The sequence below is a fragment of the Oncorhynchus gorbuscha genome, linkage group LG23 (assembly GCF_021184085.1).
Source record: "Oncorhynchus gorbuscha isolate QuinsamMale2020 ecotype Even-year linkage group LG23, OgorEven_v1.0, whole genome shotgun sequence".
NCBI classification, from domain to species: domain Eukaryota; kingdom Metazoa; phylum Chordata; class Actinopteri; order Salmoniformes; family Salmonidae; genus Oncorhynchus; species Oncorhynchus gorbuscha.
In genome coordinates, this window is record NC_060195.1 from 44,649,030 (window position 1) to 44,665,284 (window position 16,255).

The window sequence follows — 16,255 nt, forward strand, 5'->3', positions numbered from 1 at the left end:
ATTATATTCCTTTTATCTCATTATAAACATAGTTACTGAAGATACAATGGCAAATACACTTGGTCTATCCCTTTTTTCAAACTCTGATTGGTAAACACTCAATAACCAATAATTAGAAATACCCATGCATCTTCAGTAAGAATGTTTACACAGTCTAATCTTCCTCGTGCTTACACACCACCACACAGATGTAATTGTTGGAAAAGCTCACTGCTTTACATTTCTGGTCTATTTAGGCCTGCTACTTAAACACAATGTGTATTTAATTGAAATGAAGACCAAGTACACATCCTTAAAGACGTCCTCCAGTGATATTTTTATTTGATTTTTTACTGGACCACCTATTGAAATGTGCCTTTTTAAGTAAATCGGGTGTCAAATGAGGTGAAAAGGAGACTGGAGTGCCACTTTAAAAAAAACTTCAAACTGGGAGAGATCTGTCTATGTGATCAGTCTATGCTAGCTGTTGGCCAAAATCTCTGACAACACCAACAAAGGCTTACAGTGTAAGCAATTAAATATGATAATGAGCTTAGTGTACACACACTCTTTCTAAACAATGGGAGTCTGATCTGTCACCCACCCCAGAGTGTCTGCCTATCTGCTAGTGATGGTGTCGTCCCCTCCCACACAGGCTAACAGCTGGGACAGCAACAGTTAGGGCGGAAGAGGCAGCGTTGGTAGCTTCCTACCCAAGTCCTGCCCCTGGATTCAGGCGAGAGAATTGGACCGTCAGCCCTGGGAAATGTTCAATAAGTCAGTCTTCTTTAATCATTCTTCTTATTGGATAGGATCAGATGGTTCCCTCCTTGTGTCACTCTATTTCAAAACGTTTCCACCCACTGAACAAGACCCTGGTGTACAAACAGAGCAAGCTTATCACAGCAAGAACATCCAGATGGTGCCCTGTGCATATATCCCCCCCCCCCCACACACACACACACACAAAAAACAAAACAATAATAATGTGGGTGAACACAAGGGCACTCATTCTAGAAACAGCAGTGGGCCTACTTTGGCTCTTGCACAGTTCTTCAAAAGGGGACCACCACAGATTTTATGAATAGAACACATGGTGCCGACTTGAGTCTATATATGCCTGTGTTGTATTTTGAATGACGAACTTACAACATGTCTGTCCTCCAGGACATCAACAGTACCCGGTGTCACAGGAAGGCCAAGAAGATCATCAAGGCCACCCGAGCCACAGCAGCTACCATCTAGAAGGCGGAGACAGTACAGCTGCGTCAAAGCTGGGACAGAGACTGATAGAATCTGTTTATCTCCAGGCCACCAGACTGTTAATATGGCGGCAAACAATTGGCCCAGCGCCGTCATTGTAAAAAAGAGAATTTGTTCTTTTTCTGACTTGCCTAGTTAAATAAAGGTTAACTAATTCAGTTAAACATGTTTTTAAACAGTCATCACTAGCAAGTCTCTCCACCCAGTACCATGCCCTGAACCTTAGACATTGTCACTAGCCGGCTACCATCTGGTACCCTACCCTGCACCGTCGAGACTGCTGCCCTATGTACAGTTGAAGTCCGAAGTTTACATACACCTTAGCCAAATACATTTAAACCCAGTTTTTCCACAATTCCTGACATTTAATCAGAGTAAAAATTCCCTGCCTTAGGTCAGTTAGGATCACCACTTTATTTTAAGATTGTGAAATTTCTGAATAATAGTAGAGAGAACAATTTATTTCAGTTTAAAAAAATGTCATTACATTCCCAGTGGGTCAGAAGTTTACATACACTCAATTAGTATTTGGTAGCATTGCCTTCAAATTGTTTAACTTAGGTCAAATGTTTCGGATAGCCTTCCACAAGCCTCCCACAATAAGTTGGGTGGATTTTGGCCCATTCCTCCTGACAGAGCTGGTGAAACTGAGTCAGGCTTGTAGGCCTCCTTGCTCACACACGCTTTTTCAGTTCTGCCCACAAATGTTCTAAGGGATTGAGGTCAGGGCTTTGTGATGGCCACTCCAATATCTTGATGTCCTAAATGTCCTAAAGCCAATTTGCCACAACTTTTGAAGAATGCTTGGGGTCATTGTCCATTTGGAAGACCCATTTGAAATAATCTGTCTGTAAACAACTGTTAACAAAAATTACATGTGTCATGCACAAAGTAGATGTCCTAACCGACTTGCCAAAACTATAGTTTGTAAACAAGAAATTTGTGGAGTGGTTGAAAAACTAGTTTTAATGACTCCAACCTAAGTTAATTTAAACTTACGACATCAACTGTACATAGACATTCAGCACTGGTCACTTTCATAATGTTTACATAATGTTTTACCACTTTGTCTGTACTGTATTCTAGTTATGGCTCATCCTACTGTACACATAATTTCTATTCATATTCTGCCCACAATGTCTGTACAGTACACACCATTCACATACATATTTATATTCTGGACATTGCTCATTCTGATATCTCTTAATTTCTTGTTCGATTTTTTGTCTTCTTTTGAATTTTGTGTATTGCTGTGTTGTTGGGGCTTATTATTATTTAACTAGGCACGCCAGTTAAAAATAAATTCTTATTTACAATGACGGCCTACCCCCGACAAAACTGGACGACCCTGGGCCAATTGTGCACCGCCCTATGGGATTCCCAATCACAGCCGGATGTGATGCAGCCTGGATTTCAACCACTGAGATGCAGTGCCTTAGACCGCTACACCACTCGGGAGCCCCAGTGATAGAAACATAAGCATTTCGCTGCAGCTCTGAAATGCAAAACTTAGTACACAACAAGTTGATTTGTGCCCCTACTTAAATGTACATGCATTTCCAATACATTTGAACTCATCTCAACGTAACGGCCACACAACCATTCAATTTGCTTCCATCGTGTGTGTACTCAGTTGTAAATCAATGACTGGATGATTCAGAATGGCACATCAATAGATGTCTGTGGGAAAATGGCACCTGCAGTCTGTGGCCTGTGGGGGACAGTTTTCTGCTCCAGTAACTGTATTCCTGTAAGGCAGACCATGCATGATGGCGATACTTTAAAATTTCCTGTCATGGGACAAAATAAGTCTGACTGTCATCAGACTTTTAAATATTAAATATCTCATGTGATTATGTATTCAAACATGCAAATCCAGCTATAGTTGTGATCCCAAATTAGGTAAAAAAAACGAGTTAGTGGAGTAGAGTTTGATTTCTATTGGATCAGACTAAAATATTATTTCATAGGTTTCCTCCATTTGTAGTTTAGCTATATCAAATATAAGCAACCTATTGTGTTCGGTTCGCGCTTTCGCGCTATCCGTCTCTCACAAACATGCCACGATGAACAGAAAGGTACACGCTGGCTTGCTGGATTTCCTTATGTCCGCTGCGAGCCTTGTATGATTTAAACCCTATCCAGTCGCTGTGAAATCAGTCTGACCTCTTCATTTCAACAATAGTCTCCTCCTTGTCGACGCCAGCAACCGCGACCCCTCGAGTGAGCGCTGATGTGACCAATGGCTGACGGAATCCTTGCTTCCTCACATGGCCCGTGGGCGAATCGGAATGTTCGGTGAACAGAACTACAGTGGGCCTGGCTCTCAGGTTTGGTTGAAATGGTAAGCTTGGGATGATATTTTGTGAGTTGTCTTTGACAGATTTATTTAATTGTTACATTGTTTACATATTTTAAGCGACTGCAGCAAGTCAATTAAGTTTATTGGAGCTATGCAGGTCAAATAAAATGTATCTGCTCCCCGTTTTGTAAGGCATTTCTAAAGTAAGCGCTTAGGCAGCAACGGTGGTTTTCCTATCCTATAAAATGTTTGATATTTCAAATACATTTCATTAATATTGTGGATTTGTTGGAAGTAAATGTTGCATGTTTACAATGTGTCTTGACAGTGTAAACTCTCCATATAATCATGGTAACACTGCTACATTTGTATTAGGTTGTTACATTGTTAATATCCATGCTACATAGTCAGCTACTAAGTTTGTTTTGTGTAACAGTAATGCATTTATTTAACTGTATTCCACGCAAGTAAATGGCAACATTTGGTTTCTTCTTAAAACAAACCGTTGACTGGCTGTTTTTAACACATTGCTGTACGGTATTACGATGTACGCTATTCACAGCAAAGGTACCTGCATAATAAGTAGGTTATTCCTGAAAGCAGGTGTCAACATGGAGCGGTACAGTGATTTTAGATAAACATTTGTGCACCACAAGTGAGTACGATTGACATTCTAAAATATAATTTGTTCTTTTTGCGCCAGATTTCTCTACGGTTTGGACTGAGACCGTTGCTACTGTGATAAAGGGACATCTGGATGGATACAGGGCTACCCTGCCACACCTTTCTTCGTCAAGCAAAAGTGTTTTACTTCTCAGCTGGATACAATTATAAGAACAAACGGACCGTACTTTGGAATACTTTTACCAACATTTTTATTTGAAGCCAACTTGAATGGCATGGGTTTTGAGGAAACTTTACTCTGGTATTTTTGAAAGTGTTCACAAGAGTGGTGGAGTTTACTTTTGAGGAGTCTTCTGAAGTCTGTACAGGAACTAAATCTCAAAATGGATCAAGCAAGTGGTGGAGAGGATCCTAATAAACCTAATAAAAAGAAAGAAAAAGAGGATGAAAGTAAAAACAAAAAACTGGTAGGTATTTTCTGAGTTTTCTGAGCCAACTTCCTTTGAAAAGTTAATCTGAACTGTGTCCTGTTATTTGACATTCAAGGGTTACCTGATATACAGACTTCCCATTGCAATATAATGTCATTTTGACCAAGTTATGTAAATTGTTACATAGTTTTCGCATGCTAGTTATGAGTGAATCAGTTTTACAACTCATAAGTTTGGATGTTGAAAGCCATGCAAAGGAATTTATGCACATGCCCCATTTACTGTTTTGCATTAGACCTTTTTAATCAGTCACCTCAATTGTATGCCCGTGTGTTAAAGTCAATCCATCACAACAGTTTATGAACCAACCCCACTGCTCACGCTAGTAACCCTGGGGAGTTGACTACATCACATGTCATGCACTGCATCCCTGTGGCGCAAGACACGCTTAGAAATATCTATTGATGGGCTGGCAGCCCCAAATGGGAATCGTATTACTATTTAATGTAATAGTCATATTTTAGCCTAGATGGCTGCTCGTATTTCACTTAAGTTACTTTTGAAAACCCTATGCTTTTTCATCTAAGTCTTTCCTACAAGTACCAGGTGAGGCCTTTGATATGGTCTCCATTACAGTTAGTTTGAACGTCAAAGCATTCATGTTGCAGAGACGGTTTAAGTGGAAAGGTCAGCAACTTGCTGACCATGAGGGCAGAACAAGTCCTTGTGGTTTTCAGAGCAGTCTTTTGTGCTGTGCATGAGTGTCAGCATTATAGATAAAACCTGAACCAAACTAAACGGTATTATCAGCACTATGACATGAACAACCACCAAGCAACAGTGCATAGGCTAGGCAGCTAAGTTACTTGTTGATAATAACTGATAGCTTGTATCTAACAGACTTTATTTCATTCTTCAATTTAGCTGTGGAGTCTCCCTATCGGCCTTGTCTGATAGTGTCTAGCGTTGTTTAGTTACCCCCACACTGGTTGATATACACTCAGTGTCCAGTTTATTAGGTACACCATTTAGTACTGGGTTGGACACCCCTTTGCCTCCAGAACAGCCTGAATTCTTTGGGGCATGGAAACATTGCTCAATTGGTATCAAGGGACCTAACGTGTGCCAGGAAAACATTCCCCACACCATTACAGGAACCATGATTCATCGGACCAGGCAATGTTTTTCCACTCCTCCCAGTGTTGTTGATTGGGGGCCCACTGGAGCTGCTTCTTTTTTGTTTTTAGCTGATAGGAGTGGGACCCGGTGTGGTCGTCTGTGCATTCCGAGATGCCGTTCTGCACACCACTGTTGTACTGCGTCGTTATTTACCTGTTTGTGCCAGCCTGTTAGTTTTCACGATTCTTGCCATTCTACTTCAACCTCTCATCAACTAACTGTTTTTGGCCACAGGACTGCCGCTGACTGGATGTTTTTTTGTTTGTCGCACCATTCTCTGTAAATCCTAAACACTGTTGTGTGTGAAAAGCCCAGGATGCCGTCTGTTTCTGAGATACTGGAACCGGCTCACACTCGTTTTGCCCATTGTAACATTCAATTTAACAGTAACTGAATGCCTCGATGCCTGTCTGTCCTGCTTTATTTTGCAAGCCATGGTCACTTGACTCACTGTCTGTAGGAGCGAACCATTTTCGTGAACCTAATAAATTGTCCACTAAGTGTAGTCTGGTATAGTGTCTAGGATTGTTTAGTTACCCACGCACTGGTTGATATAGGAGGTGTATAGTTGTGATCGTAGTGTCTCTAGGGTCTATTGAGCTATTACTTCCCAGAGCACCTCATCTCTTTTTAAAATTTTACCCCTTTTTCTCCCCAATTTCGTAGTGTCCAATTGTTGTAGTAGCTACTATCTTGTCTCATCGCTACAACTCCCGTACGGGCTCGGGAGAGACTAAGGTTGAAAGTCATGCGTCCAGCCGCACCAATGTGTCGGAGGAAACACCATGCACCTGGCAACCTTGGTTAGCGCGCACTGCACCCGGCCCGCCACAGGAGTCGCTGGTGTGCGATGAGACAAGGACATCCCTACCGACCAAGTCCTCCCTAACCCGGACGACGCTAGGCCAATTGTGCGTCGCCCAACGGACCTCCCGGTCGCGGCCGGTTACGACAGAGCCTGGGCGCTAACCCAGGGTCTCTGATGGCACAGCTGGCGCTGCAGTACAGCGCCCCTTAACCACTGCGCCGCCCGGGAGGCCCAGCACCTCATCTCTCGCCTGAAATTTAAGTGGGGTATACATAATTATTCGTATTTCACAAACTACTTTGACTGAATTAACTTCAACAAAATTTGCCCCAAAATAAACCATGTTCGGTAATAATTAGTCACCAGTGTATGTAGGACAATCTCAGGATTTTTTAAAGGTGGACTCCCATGTCTTAATTACAACACTGAAGGGATGTGGTCTCTCTTCAGTGTGGTCATCATAATGACCGTTCCACTCACCCTGTTGGAAACTAAAACTGGTTGGAAAGATGGGCTGTAAAAGAAGCATGTTACAAAGAGCGGCAGAAATGCAAGGGGAGGGAAAGTGGAAATTCTACATGGGAACACAGCCGCATATTTGCCTCTGCCGCTTGAATCGAAAAAAGTTCAACTTTTGCCACTTGCCGCCACAGGGCTTTCTGTGCCACCAGAGTTGTCAATCAACTGCGGTACAGTGGACTGTTCTTGCCCTGCTGTTTGTAAGCTCCTTGAGCAAAAGTCAAAGAAGGCAAAGTTGCCTCCTCTGCTCAACCAGGATGTAGGCATACAGTTGAGCTGATCACATGTCTTGACACTGCTCCATTTCCTGTCACTGACTTACTATAGTGTAACCTGGGAAGGGTTCCTGTACAAGGCCAGCATGTTAAGTAGTTAAGTCTAGTATGACAGCGTTCATTCAGCTAATCTGTGGATCAAGAGAGATGAGTTATCCAGGACAATGCCCTAACCTTGGCCACCACTAAGGTAAAGAAGATTATCCGTTTAGCCTAAAATTAAAGAGCAGGATGGCTATCTGGCCGACTTTATGACTTTGTTTACCAAATATGTCCTTCCAATTTTTACTCAACCATGTCCTGACTGCGATGGGCAGGATTCTTCTGTCTTGAGCAGTAGGGCTGTTGTGACTGGGAGAATCTGCCCATTGGTGAGCTGCTCCATTTGGCTTATGCAATTGCAAACCTCTCGTTGCCTCAAGTTATGACTCTAAACCAGATGAGCAGCCACACAGAGCTCTGTGTATAATAAATAAATAAATAAATAGCTAGTTACATATCGGGATATTATTGTATTGCATCGCTTTGGCAATATTGCAATATTCTTTTTGCGCTAGTTGGCTGTACCTGTACCAAAACTCCCATATTTTTTCTTCATAGCGAGTTTTCCATCTTTAAAAAAAAATAGGGTGCCAATTTGTTTTCAACACTTTAATTTGTTTTCTCATGGCTCTCTCTTGTCCCTCTGCTGGTGAGAATTTTTTTCGAATCATCGAATCGCAATACAATCACAGTACCAAATCGCAATACATATCGTATTGGCACCTAAGTATTGTGATATTGTATCGCGAGGTCTCTAGCAATTCCCAGCCCAAGAATGACTGTGACGAGAAGTACTAACAAAACAAATAAATAATTCCTCTAGCTCTTGGGTTGCAGGCAGTGGGGAGGGGTTGGATCTCTGGTATGTGTTCCAGCAGGGTTAACTAACGTAAATAGAATGGCTGTGATTTCTAGCCAGCAGAAAACCCCTGTGTTTTGTAGACTGTAATGACATAGTAGGACCAGAACCCCCATGGTCTCCCGAGAGGGTGCAGTTCATGTGGTATTTAAATGTTGCGGAAATGTAGAGTGTTACAACAACACCATGTAACTCTTAAATGTCCTCCAGTCGCCCAGCCACTACCTTCCATTCGTTGACACCACAGTCCGGTCTTTAGTGTTCTTAGTTGCTGCCTCACTACTGCCTTGCTGAATGCTGATGTCATCCCAGGACACTCCCATTCGGTGAGCTCACTGCGCGCTACACAATCCTTAAGAGGTCTCAGGCATGTTCACTAGTGTTGCCTAATCCTCAACAGTGCAGCGAAGGCAAAGAGATGCAGGCCCGTGCTCTGGGTGCTCTGGCTCTTGCTAACCCAGATGGCCTGAGAGTGGAGGGAGGAAGTCATCATTCATCCCTGGGTGGAGCCTTGATCTGACTTTTAGTTTTTCCCTCCTTTTTTTCTCCCCTCTTTGCACATGCATGCCTAGATGCATGCAGGCTTATATACATGCCAAAATATTTCCCAACACTTTCCCTGACCCTTGATTTCTTCCAGAGAAAGAGATTCAGAGATTGTCTGTGATCAGTGGGAATGTGTGTGGATCGAGGCCAGAATTTAGGGATAGTGATGAGTCTGTGTTTTAAGGTGGATTAGAGGTGGAGGTTGTCATTTCAAAGCAGCTCCACTGAGAGTTGTGGTGGCAGGGCAGTATGATTCCCTTTAGCGTGGGTTTCCTTTAGACTTCAGCGAAAGGCTCAGTCTTACCTGTTGAAAGCGCCTCTGGTGAGGAGACAAACATTTGAAAGCTGTGTTTGTTTTATTGAGTCACCGGCAGGATAACGTCACAACAACACTATCTGGGCTCTTGTTTGTGATGTGGACACAAAATAACAGCCAAGGACGCCAGGAAAACACCTCAGATAATTTTAAGGTTAAGGCCACTTTTATCAGGTTGTCTGTCACAAATGTCATGTATGAGTCATTTTTGGTTGCCCCATGTTTGCAGTTATCAAAGTATAACCGCCAAGCACCTTTGACTTCTAACGGAATGAACAGATAAATGTAAATGTAAATGAAGGAATTCATGAGATCCGGTTATCCAGACCTAGAGCCCCCTCCGCTGCATTCCAGGGTAGGTAGGTAGGTAGGTAGGTAGGTAGGTGTGCCACCATATGTACCCCAAGATCCCTTGACAACTGGAGGATTATGTGGGTTATACTGTCTTAATAATGAAACGGAGTAAATGCTAAGCTGTATTTCAACTCGTTTAATGTAAGTGAATCTCAAATAAAGATTTTGATTCAGTTAACATACGTGAAAACCAATTTAAGGCCAATTTAATTAACTGAGAGGCAGAAAAGCTTATTTACTCTACATTTCAGTGTGTAGTAGTCATAAATATATTTGAATAGAGCTGCTCTCAAAGCATATCAGTATAATAATAATGTTGACATTGACTTACTGACACGTTTTGTGACTGCTCTCTGACTTCATGTGTGAAGCAATTTAGGTGGTATGACTGATGACATGATTGTACAATACAGGGAAAATATAAAACAACTTAATCTCCTCCACATTTGGAGTTGGTTGATTTGTCAAATTCATACTGTAGCCTAGCCCAGTGTTTGCCAACATCAGTCTTCCAGTCTTAATCCTATTTCACATTTACAAGTGTGTAATTTATATGCATGTGAATTAGAAATGTTTAAAAAATGTGTGCTGTTGGGTGTATGCGAGGATTGGATTTGGAAACACTGGCCTAGCCCATATGTTATATAGATTATATTAATGATTAGACTTGCACAAATAAAATGTGTATGAATGTATGTCCTAACTTATTGCATAAATATCCTAGCTAGATTCCATGCCAAGTTTTATATGATAAATAGACAAGTGACATAAGGGATTACACAGTAGGGTGGAATAATAGACTGTCATTGTGGAGGGTTACTGGACCCCTTGATTCACAATGTTAATGGTTGCTCATAGCATTGGAGAACAAAATAGTGTATCTTTTGTCTAAATGAAATATTTTGGATGAGATATCCTATATTATTTTCACTGTTGTGGTTACATGGTTTCCGTTCATGTTCTGGAATTCTGTTGGGACTACTAGCTAAAGTTTCTCAGGCTGAAGGTGTAAAATTTGTCTTCTTGCCAAGTAAACAACATCAAGCAAAACGACATCTTACATTGTAACCACACTAGCGTACCTCATGTGAACTTTCATATGATCAGGTGACATAGGCATATGACTGCCAAATTCCTAGAATGCCATAGTCCTTTTCGCCAATGCTCTCTTTTAGAGATAGCAAAAGGATTAGTGTAGATCAGTAACTCAAAGGTCACACAGAGTTCAACACACACACACACACACACACACACACACACACACACACACACACACACACACACACACACACACACACACACACACACACACACAGAGAGAGGAAGGGATTGTTATACCTCAGTGATTCAAATTTTGGCATGTTTTTAGGGGCTTTAGGATGCACATCAGGTCACAGCTACATGTGTGAATGTGGGGCGTGATACTTCCATTAAAAAATACTGAAAGAAAGAATAGGCCTTGTTCAAACACGGCTAATATGCTAACATGCCATGGCCATCAAAGAGTGATACAACACAACAGTACAAGGTCTACTGTATACAGAAGCCTACCGTATCAATAGTAGTGGATGCCTACATTTCAATGACTCAGTTGTGCTGTGGTGTTACTGTTGTGGTAAAACTAATTTGGCTGATAGAGGTAGATAGCAGTATCAGATAGAAGAATTTATATGTTATTTTGTGATTTTGTATGGTGTCCTTGGTGGCCTGGTCCTCAATTGTGGAGATAGAGGGTCTGTGTGAGAAGAGAACAGCAGGAAATAGACCATGTGAGTTTTTCATGCCACTCAGGAAGTGGGAGAGAGGAAGTGGTGAAGAATGCTTTAGTCACGCTGGCTGTGGAAGAAAAGGCTCCATCTGATCTGACATCACCCTGTCAGATATTTATACAGGCCTGTTCTTGGCAATTAGAAGAATAAAGAAGTATAAATCTCATTCTTCAACCTTGACGTGGTGTAAATTACTAGGGCTGGGTATTGTCAGGGACCTCATGATTACATTTTATCACGATACAGTACATTGGCAAGGACCCCCCCAACTCTAGTAAACTCCCAAATGAGTCGGTAAATAGTCAGTTCTTTCCACATGACTTCAATGTCTTGATGTTGAGCCGGGGCGGCAGGTAGCCTAGTGGTTAGAGCATTGGGACTAGTAAATTAATGGTTGCAAGATCGAATCCCTGAGCTGACAAGGTAAAAAATTGGTCGTTCAGCCCCTGAACAAGGCAGTTAACCCACTGTTCCTAGGCCGTCAATGAAAATAAGAATTTGTTCTTAACTGACTTGCCTAGTTAAATAAAGGTAAAAAAAAAAATATGGAAAGACACTAAAGCATGAAACATACTGAGAAACTGCTAATAGTTACTTATCACAGTGGGAGGCCGTCCCTTATTTTGCTACAACAAAAGCGGTACTTGCTGCATGACGATCCGGTTGTGACGAACGAACCATTTCTACTTTTAAAATGGCGAAGGCATTTTCTCCGAACATCCACAGATGAACCAGTCAGACTTCATATGCAATGTAGGCTATGGGATGGTAGCTAGCTAAGTGCACACACAATGCACAAAACACAATACTTCCTTCACACTAGTTAACCACTTTAGTTAGTATTGATATAATTATATCACAATAGATTAGCTAGTTTACATGAAATAACTGCCTGTGTTAGCTGCCTGTGTTAGCTGCCAAGTTATCTAGCTAGCTAAGGACACTGCACTATCTAGCTAAGTAGCTATGTTGTGCTTGCTAGCGAATATATGTAAACGTTAGCTAGCTAGCTAGCTAGCTAAACATTTGGATATGAAATAGGCACTGTCGGGATTGGGTTTATGGAGGGTGAATTACATTTCTTCTTCGGTATCTTGCTAAGTAGTTATCTAGCTGTGGCCCAGGGTTTCCGTTTGTCGTATTTGGCCCCAAAAATAAATAAATAGGTTGCTGGCCAATTTGTGCTCCAACTTTAAAGGCAAATATACACTACCGGTCAAAAGTTTTAGAACACCTACTCATTCAAGGTTTTTTTCTTTATTTGTACTACTTTCTGCATTGTAGATTAACAGTTAAGACATCATGAAATAACACATAGACAACTATGACATAACACATACAAAATCATATAGTAACCAAAAAAAGCGTTAAACAAATCAAAATATATTTCAGATTCTTCAAAGTAGCAACCCTTTGCCTTGATGCCAGCTTTGCACACTCTTGGGATTCTCTCTACCAGCTTCACCTGGAATGATTTTCCAATAGTCTTGAAGCAGTTCCCATATATGCTGAGCACTTGTTGGCTACTTTTCCTTCACTCTGCGGTCCAACTCATCACAAACCATCTCAAATAGCCCTTACACAGCCTGGAGGTGTGTTGGGCCGTTGTCCTTCTGAAAAACAAATGATAGTCGCAAACCAGATGGGATGGCGTATCGCTTCAGAATGCTGTGGTAGCCATGCTGGTTAAGTGTGCCTTGAATTCTAAATAAATCACAGAAAGTGTCACCAGCAAAGCACCCCCACACCATCACACCACCTCCTCCATGCTTCATTGTGAGAACCACACATGCGGAGATCATCCATTCACCTACTCTACGTCTCACAAAGACACGGCGGTTAGAACCAAAAATCTAAAATTTGGACTCATCAGACCAAAAGACCACCTTCCACCAGTCTAATGTCCATTGCTTGTGTTTCTTGGCCCAAACAAGTCTCTTCTTATTATTGGTGTCCTTTAGTAGTGGTTTCTTTGCATCAATTCGACCATGAAGGCCTGAGTCTCCTCTGAACAGTTGTTGAGATGTGTCTGTTACTTGAACTCTGTGAAGCATTTATTTGAGCTGCAACCTGAGGTGCAGTTAACTCTAATGAACTTATCCTCTGCAGCAGAGGCATCTCTGGGTCTTCCTTCCCTGTGGCGGTCCTCATGAGAGCCAGTTTTGTCATAGCCCTTGATGGTTTTTACGATTGCGCTTGAAGAAACTTTAAAAGTTCTTGACATTTTCCATTTTGACTGACCTTCATGTCTTAAAGTAATAATGGACTGTCGTTACTCTTTGCTTATTTGAGCTATTATTTAGTTTTAATGTCTTCACTATTATTCAACAATGTAGAAAATAGTACAAATAAAGAAAAACCCTTAAATGAGTAGGTGTCCAAATGTTTGACTGGTATTGTATATACAGTGCATTCAGAAAGTATTCAGACTCCTTTTTCCACATTTTGTTACATTACAGACTTATTTTGAAATTATTCTAAAACTGAAATACTTTATTTCCAAAGCATTCAGAACCTTTCCTATGAGACTCGAAATTGAGCTAAGGTGCATCCTTGAGATGTTTTTACAACTTGATTGGTGTCCACCTGTGGTAAATTCAATTGATTGGACATGATTTGAAAAGGTGCATGTCATAGCAAAAACCAAGCCATGAGGTCGAAGGAATTGTCCGTAGAGCTCTGAGACAGGATCATGTTGAGGCACATATCTAGGGAAGGATACCAAAACACTTCTGCAGCATTGAAGGTCCCTAAGAACACAGTGGCTTCCATCAATCTCTTTAAAAAATATAATTTTGTACTCCCGGTCACGGCTGACTGTGACACAGCCTGGGATCAAACCCGGGGCTGTAGTGACGCCTCAAGCACTGTGATGCAGTGCATTAGACCGCTGCATTACTCTGGAGGCCCACTCTGTCAATCTTAAGTGGAAGAAGTTTGAAACCACCAAGACTCTTCCTAGAGCTGGCTGCCCGGTAAAACTGAACACCATCCCTACAGTGAAGCATGGTGGTGGCATCATCATGCTGTGGAGATGTTTTTCAGCGGAAGGGACTGGGAGACTAGTCAGGATCGAGGGAAAGATGAACAGAGCAATGTACAGAGCTCTCATTGATGAAAACCTGCTCCAGAGCACTCAGACTGGGGCGAAGGTTCACCTTCCAACAGTACAACGACCAGAAGCACACAGCCAAGATAACCCAGGAGTGGCTTCGGGACAAGTCTCTGAATGTCCTTGAATTGCCTAGCCAGAGACCATTCGGACATCTCTGGAGAGACCTGCAAATATCTGTGCAGCAAATCTCCCCATCCAACCTGACAGAGCTTGAGAGGATCTGCAGAGAAGAATGGGAGAAACTCCTCAAATACAGGTGTGACAAGCTTTTAGCATTCTACCCAAGAATACTCAAGGCTGTAATCACTGCCAAAAGTGCTTCAACGTAGTACTGAGTAAAGGGTCTGAATATTTGTGTAAATGTGATATCTGTTTTTTATTTTTAAGACATTTGCAGAAGTTTCTAAACTTTTTTTTTTTGCTTTGTCATTATGGAGTATTGTGTGTAGATTGATTGAGGGGAAAAACTATTTAATACATTTTATAATAAGGCTCTAACATGACAACTTGGAAAAAGTCAAGGGGTCTGAATACTTTCTGAATGCACTGAATATGTATTTATTTGTTGTTTACATTGTTCCAAGTGGTCAGAAAAAATAATATTGTCATCTAAATGTAACTGTTTGGCACACATAACAGTCATGCAACACTTGCTCCTTACCCTTATTTTTTCTTGATTTCTAGTAGTCTTCCACAGATCTGACCTCCCCCTTTTCCTCCTAAGCAACCAGTAAACATTCGCCCGGTTCAAGTTTCTTTTTGCTCTCGACATTACTGTTTTAGGAGTTTGTAATAAAACATTTTGTTGATGATTTTGTTGATTATGATAGGTCAGTCCCTATTGTTCACATGCATGCGATGCTTACATGTTTCACGTAAAGAGAGCATGGGTTGGGGGATTACAGAATGTTTTTTCTAAGCAAATTAGGGATTTTGCTAACTAAATGGATGAAATTATGTTACAGGAACAGCACGGACAGTGTAATAATAACATCCTGCGTCAATCACACAGGCACTCGCCGGCTTTCTTTTTTTACACAGTGTGACCATCGGGCTCCTTCTTGAGTAATTTCTGTGTCTTTATTATTTTATCAAACAGTTTGCTTAAAGCATCAGACAAGCTCAGTGCATATGTCGTTGGTTTTATATATGGAAAAATAAGTTTAAACATTTTGACCAATTGATTGGTCGAAAGAACAGGATGACTCTAAGTCGACCAAGGTTTGTTTTTGTCGGTGATGGCCCTAATCACGTGACACCATTATTCCTATGTAAAGACTCAATAGCGCATTGAAGCCAAATTAAGTCGGTTAAGATGGCGGCTCAAGGGTATATAACATGCACAGTTTGAGCTCAGTGATCTCCCCTCTCATTGAGTAACGCCTTCCACATTCTTGAGTTCAGTTAGGCGAGCCGAATGAGTGTGCTCGCATACTCCCGTAAAAGACCTTCGTTCGAAAAAATAGAAAAAAGCAGCAATCGTACTGTTTGTCCATCTTGAAACTCCATAGCCATCCACTTCCTCAAAATAGAAACTATGTGTTTGATATCATTTCACTAATTCCACTCCAGCCATTACCACGAGTCTGTCCTCCCCATTTAACATGCCACCAACCTTCTGTGATGCACAAACTGTTCCAGATGGGAAGTATGTGGACGCCTTAACTCAAGTTGACGGCCAAATGGGGTACTGCAGGTTGCAATTAGGAGCTAAATTATAAATAAAGCTAAAAATACTTGTTTTGTGTGCGATTTTAAAATAATTGGTTCAAGGACACACATCTGGTGTTTTATAAGCAATTATTGGTACTATGATTGTCTTTTAAAACATGTTTTATTTACACAAAGATTGACCACGAAGATTGCCATTTTTC

The 16,255-nt window shown here is 41.4% G+C and overlaps 1 protein-coding gene across 1 annotated transcript in view; it reads left to right on the plus strand.

Moving 5' to 3' along the window:
• Nucleotides 1-3,451: 3,451 nt before the first annotated feature.
• LOC124011136 (protein diaphanous homolog 2-like) overlaps nt 3,452-16,255 on the plus strand; it is a 610,415-nt gene continuing 597,611 nt past the window's right edge. The window contains 2 exon segments of the mRNA XM_046324198.1: nt 3,452-3,586; nt 4,248-4,635. Coding sequence (XP_046180154.1) covers nt 4,552-4,635 — 84 coding nt within the window. The 5' untranslated portion in view covers nt 3,452-3,586; nt 4,248-4,551.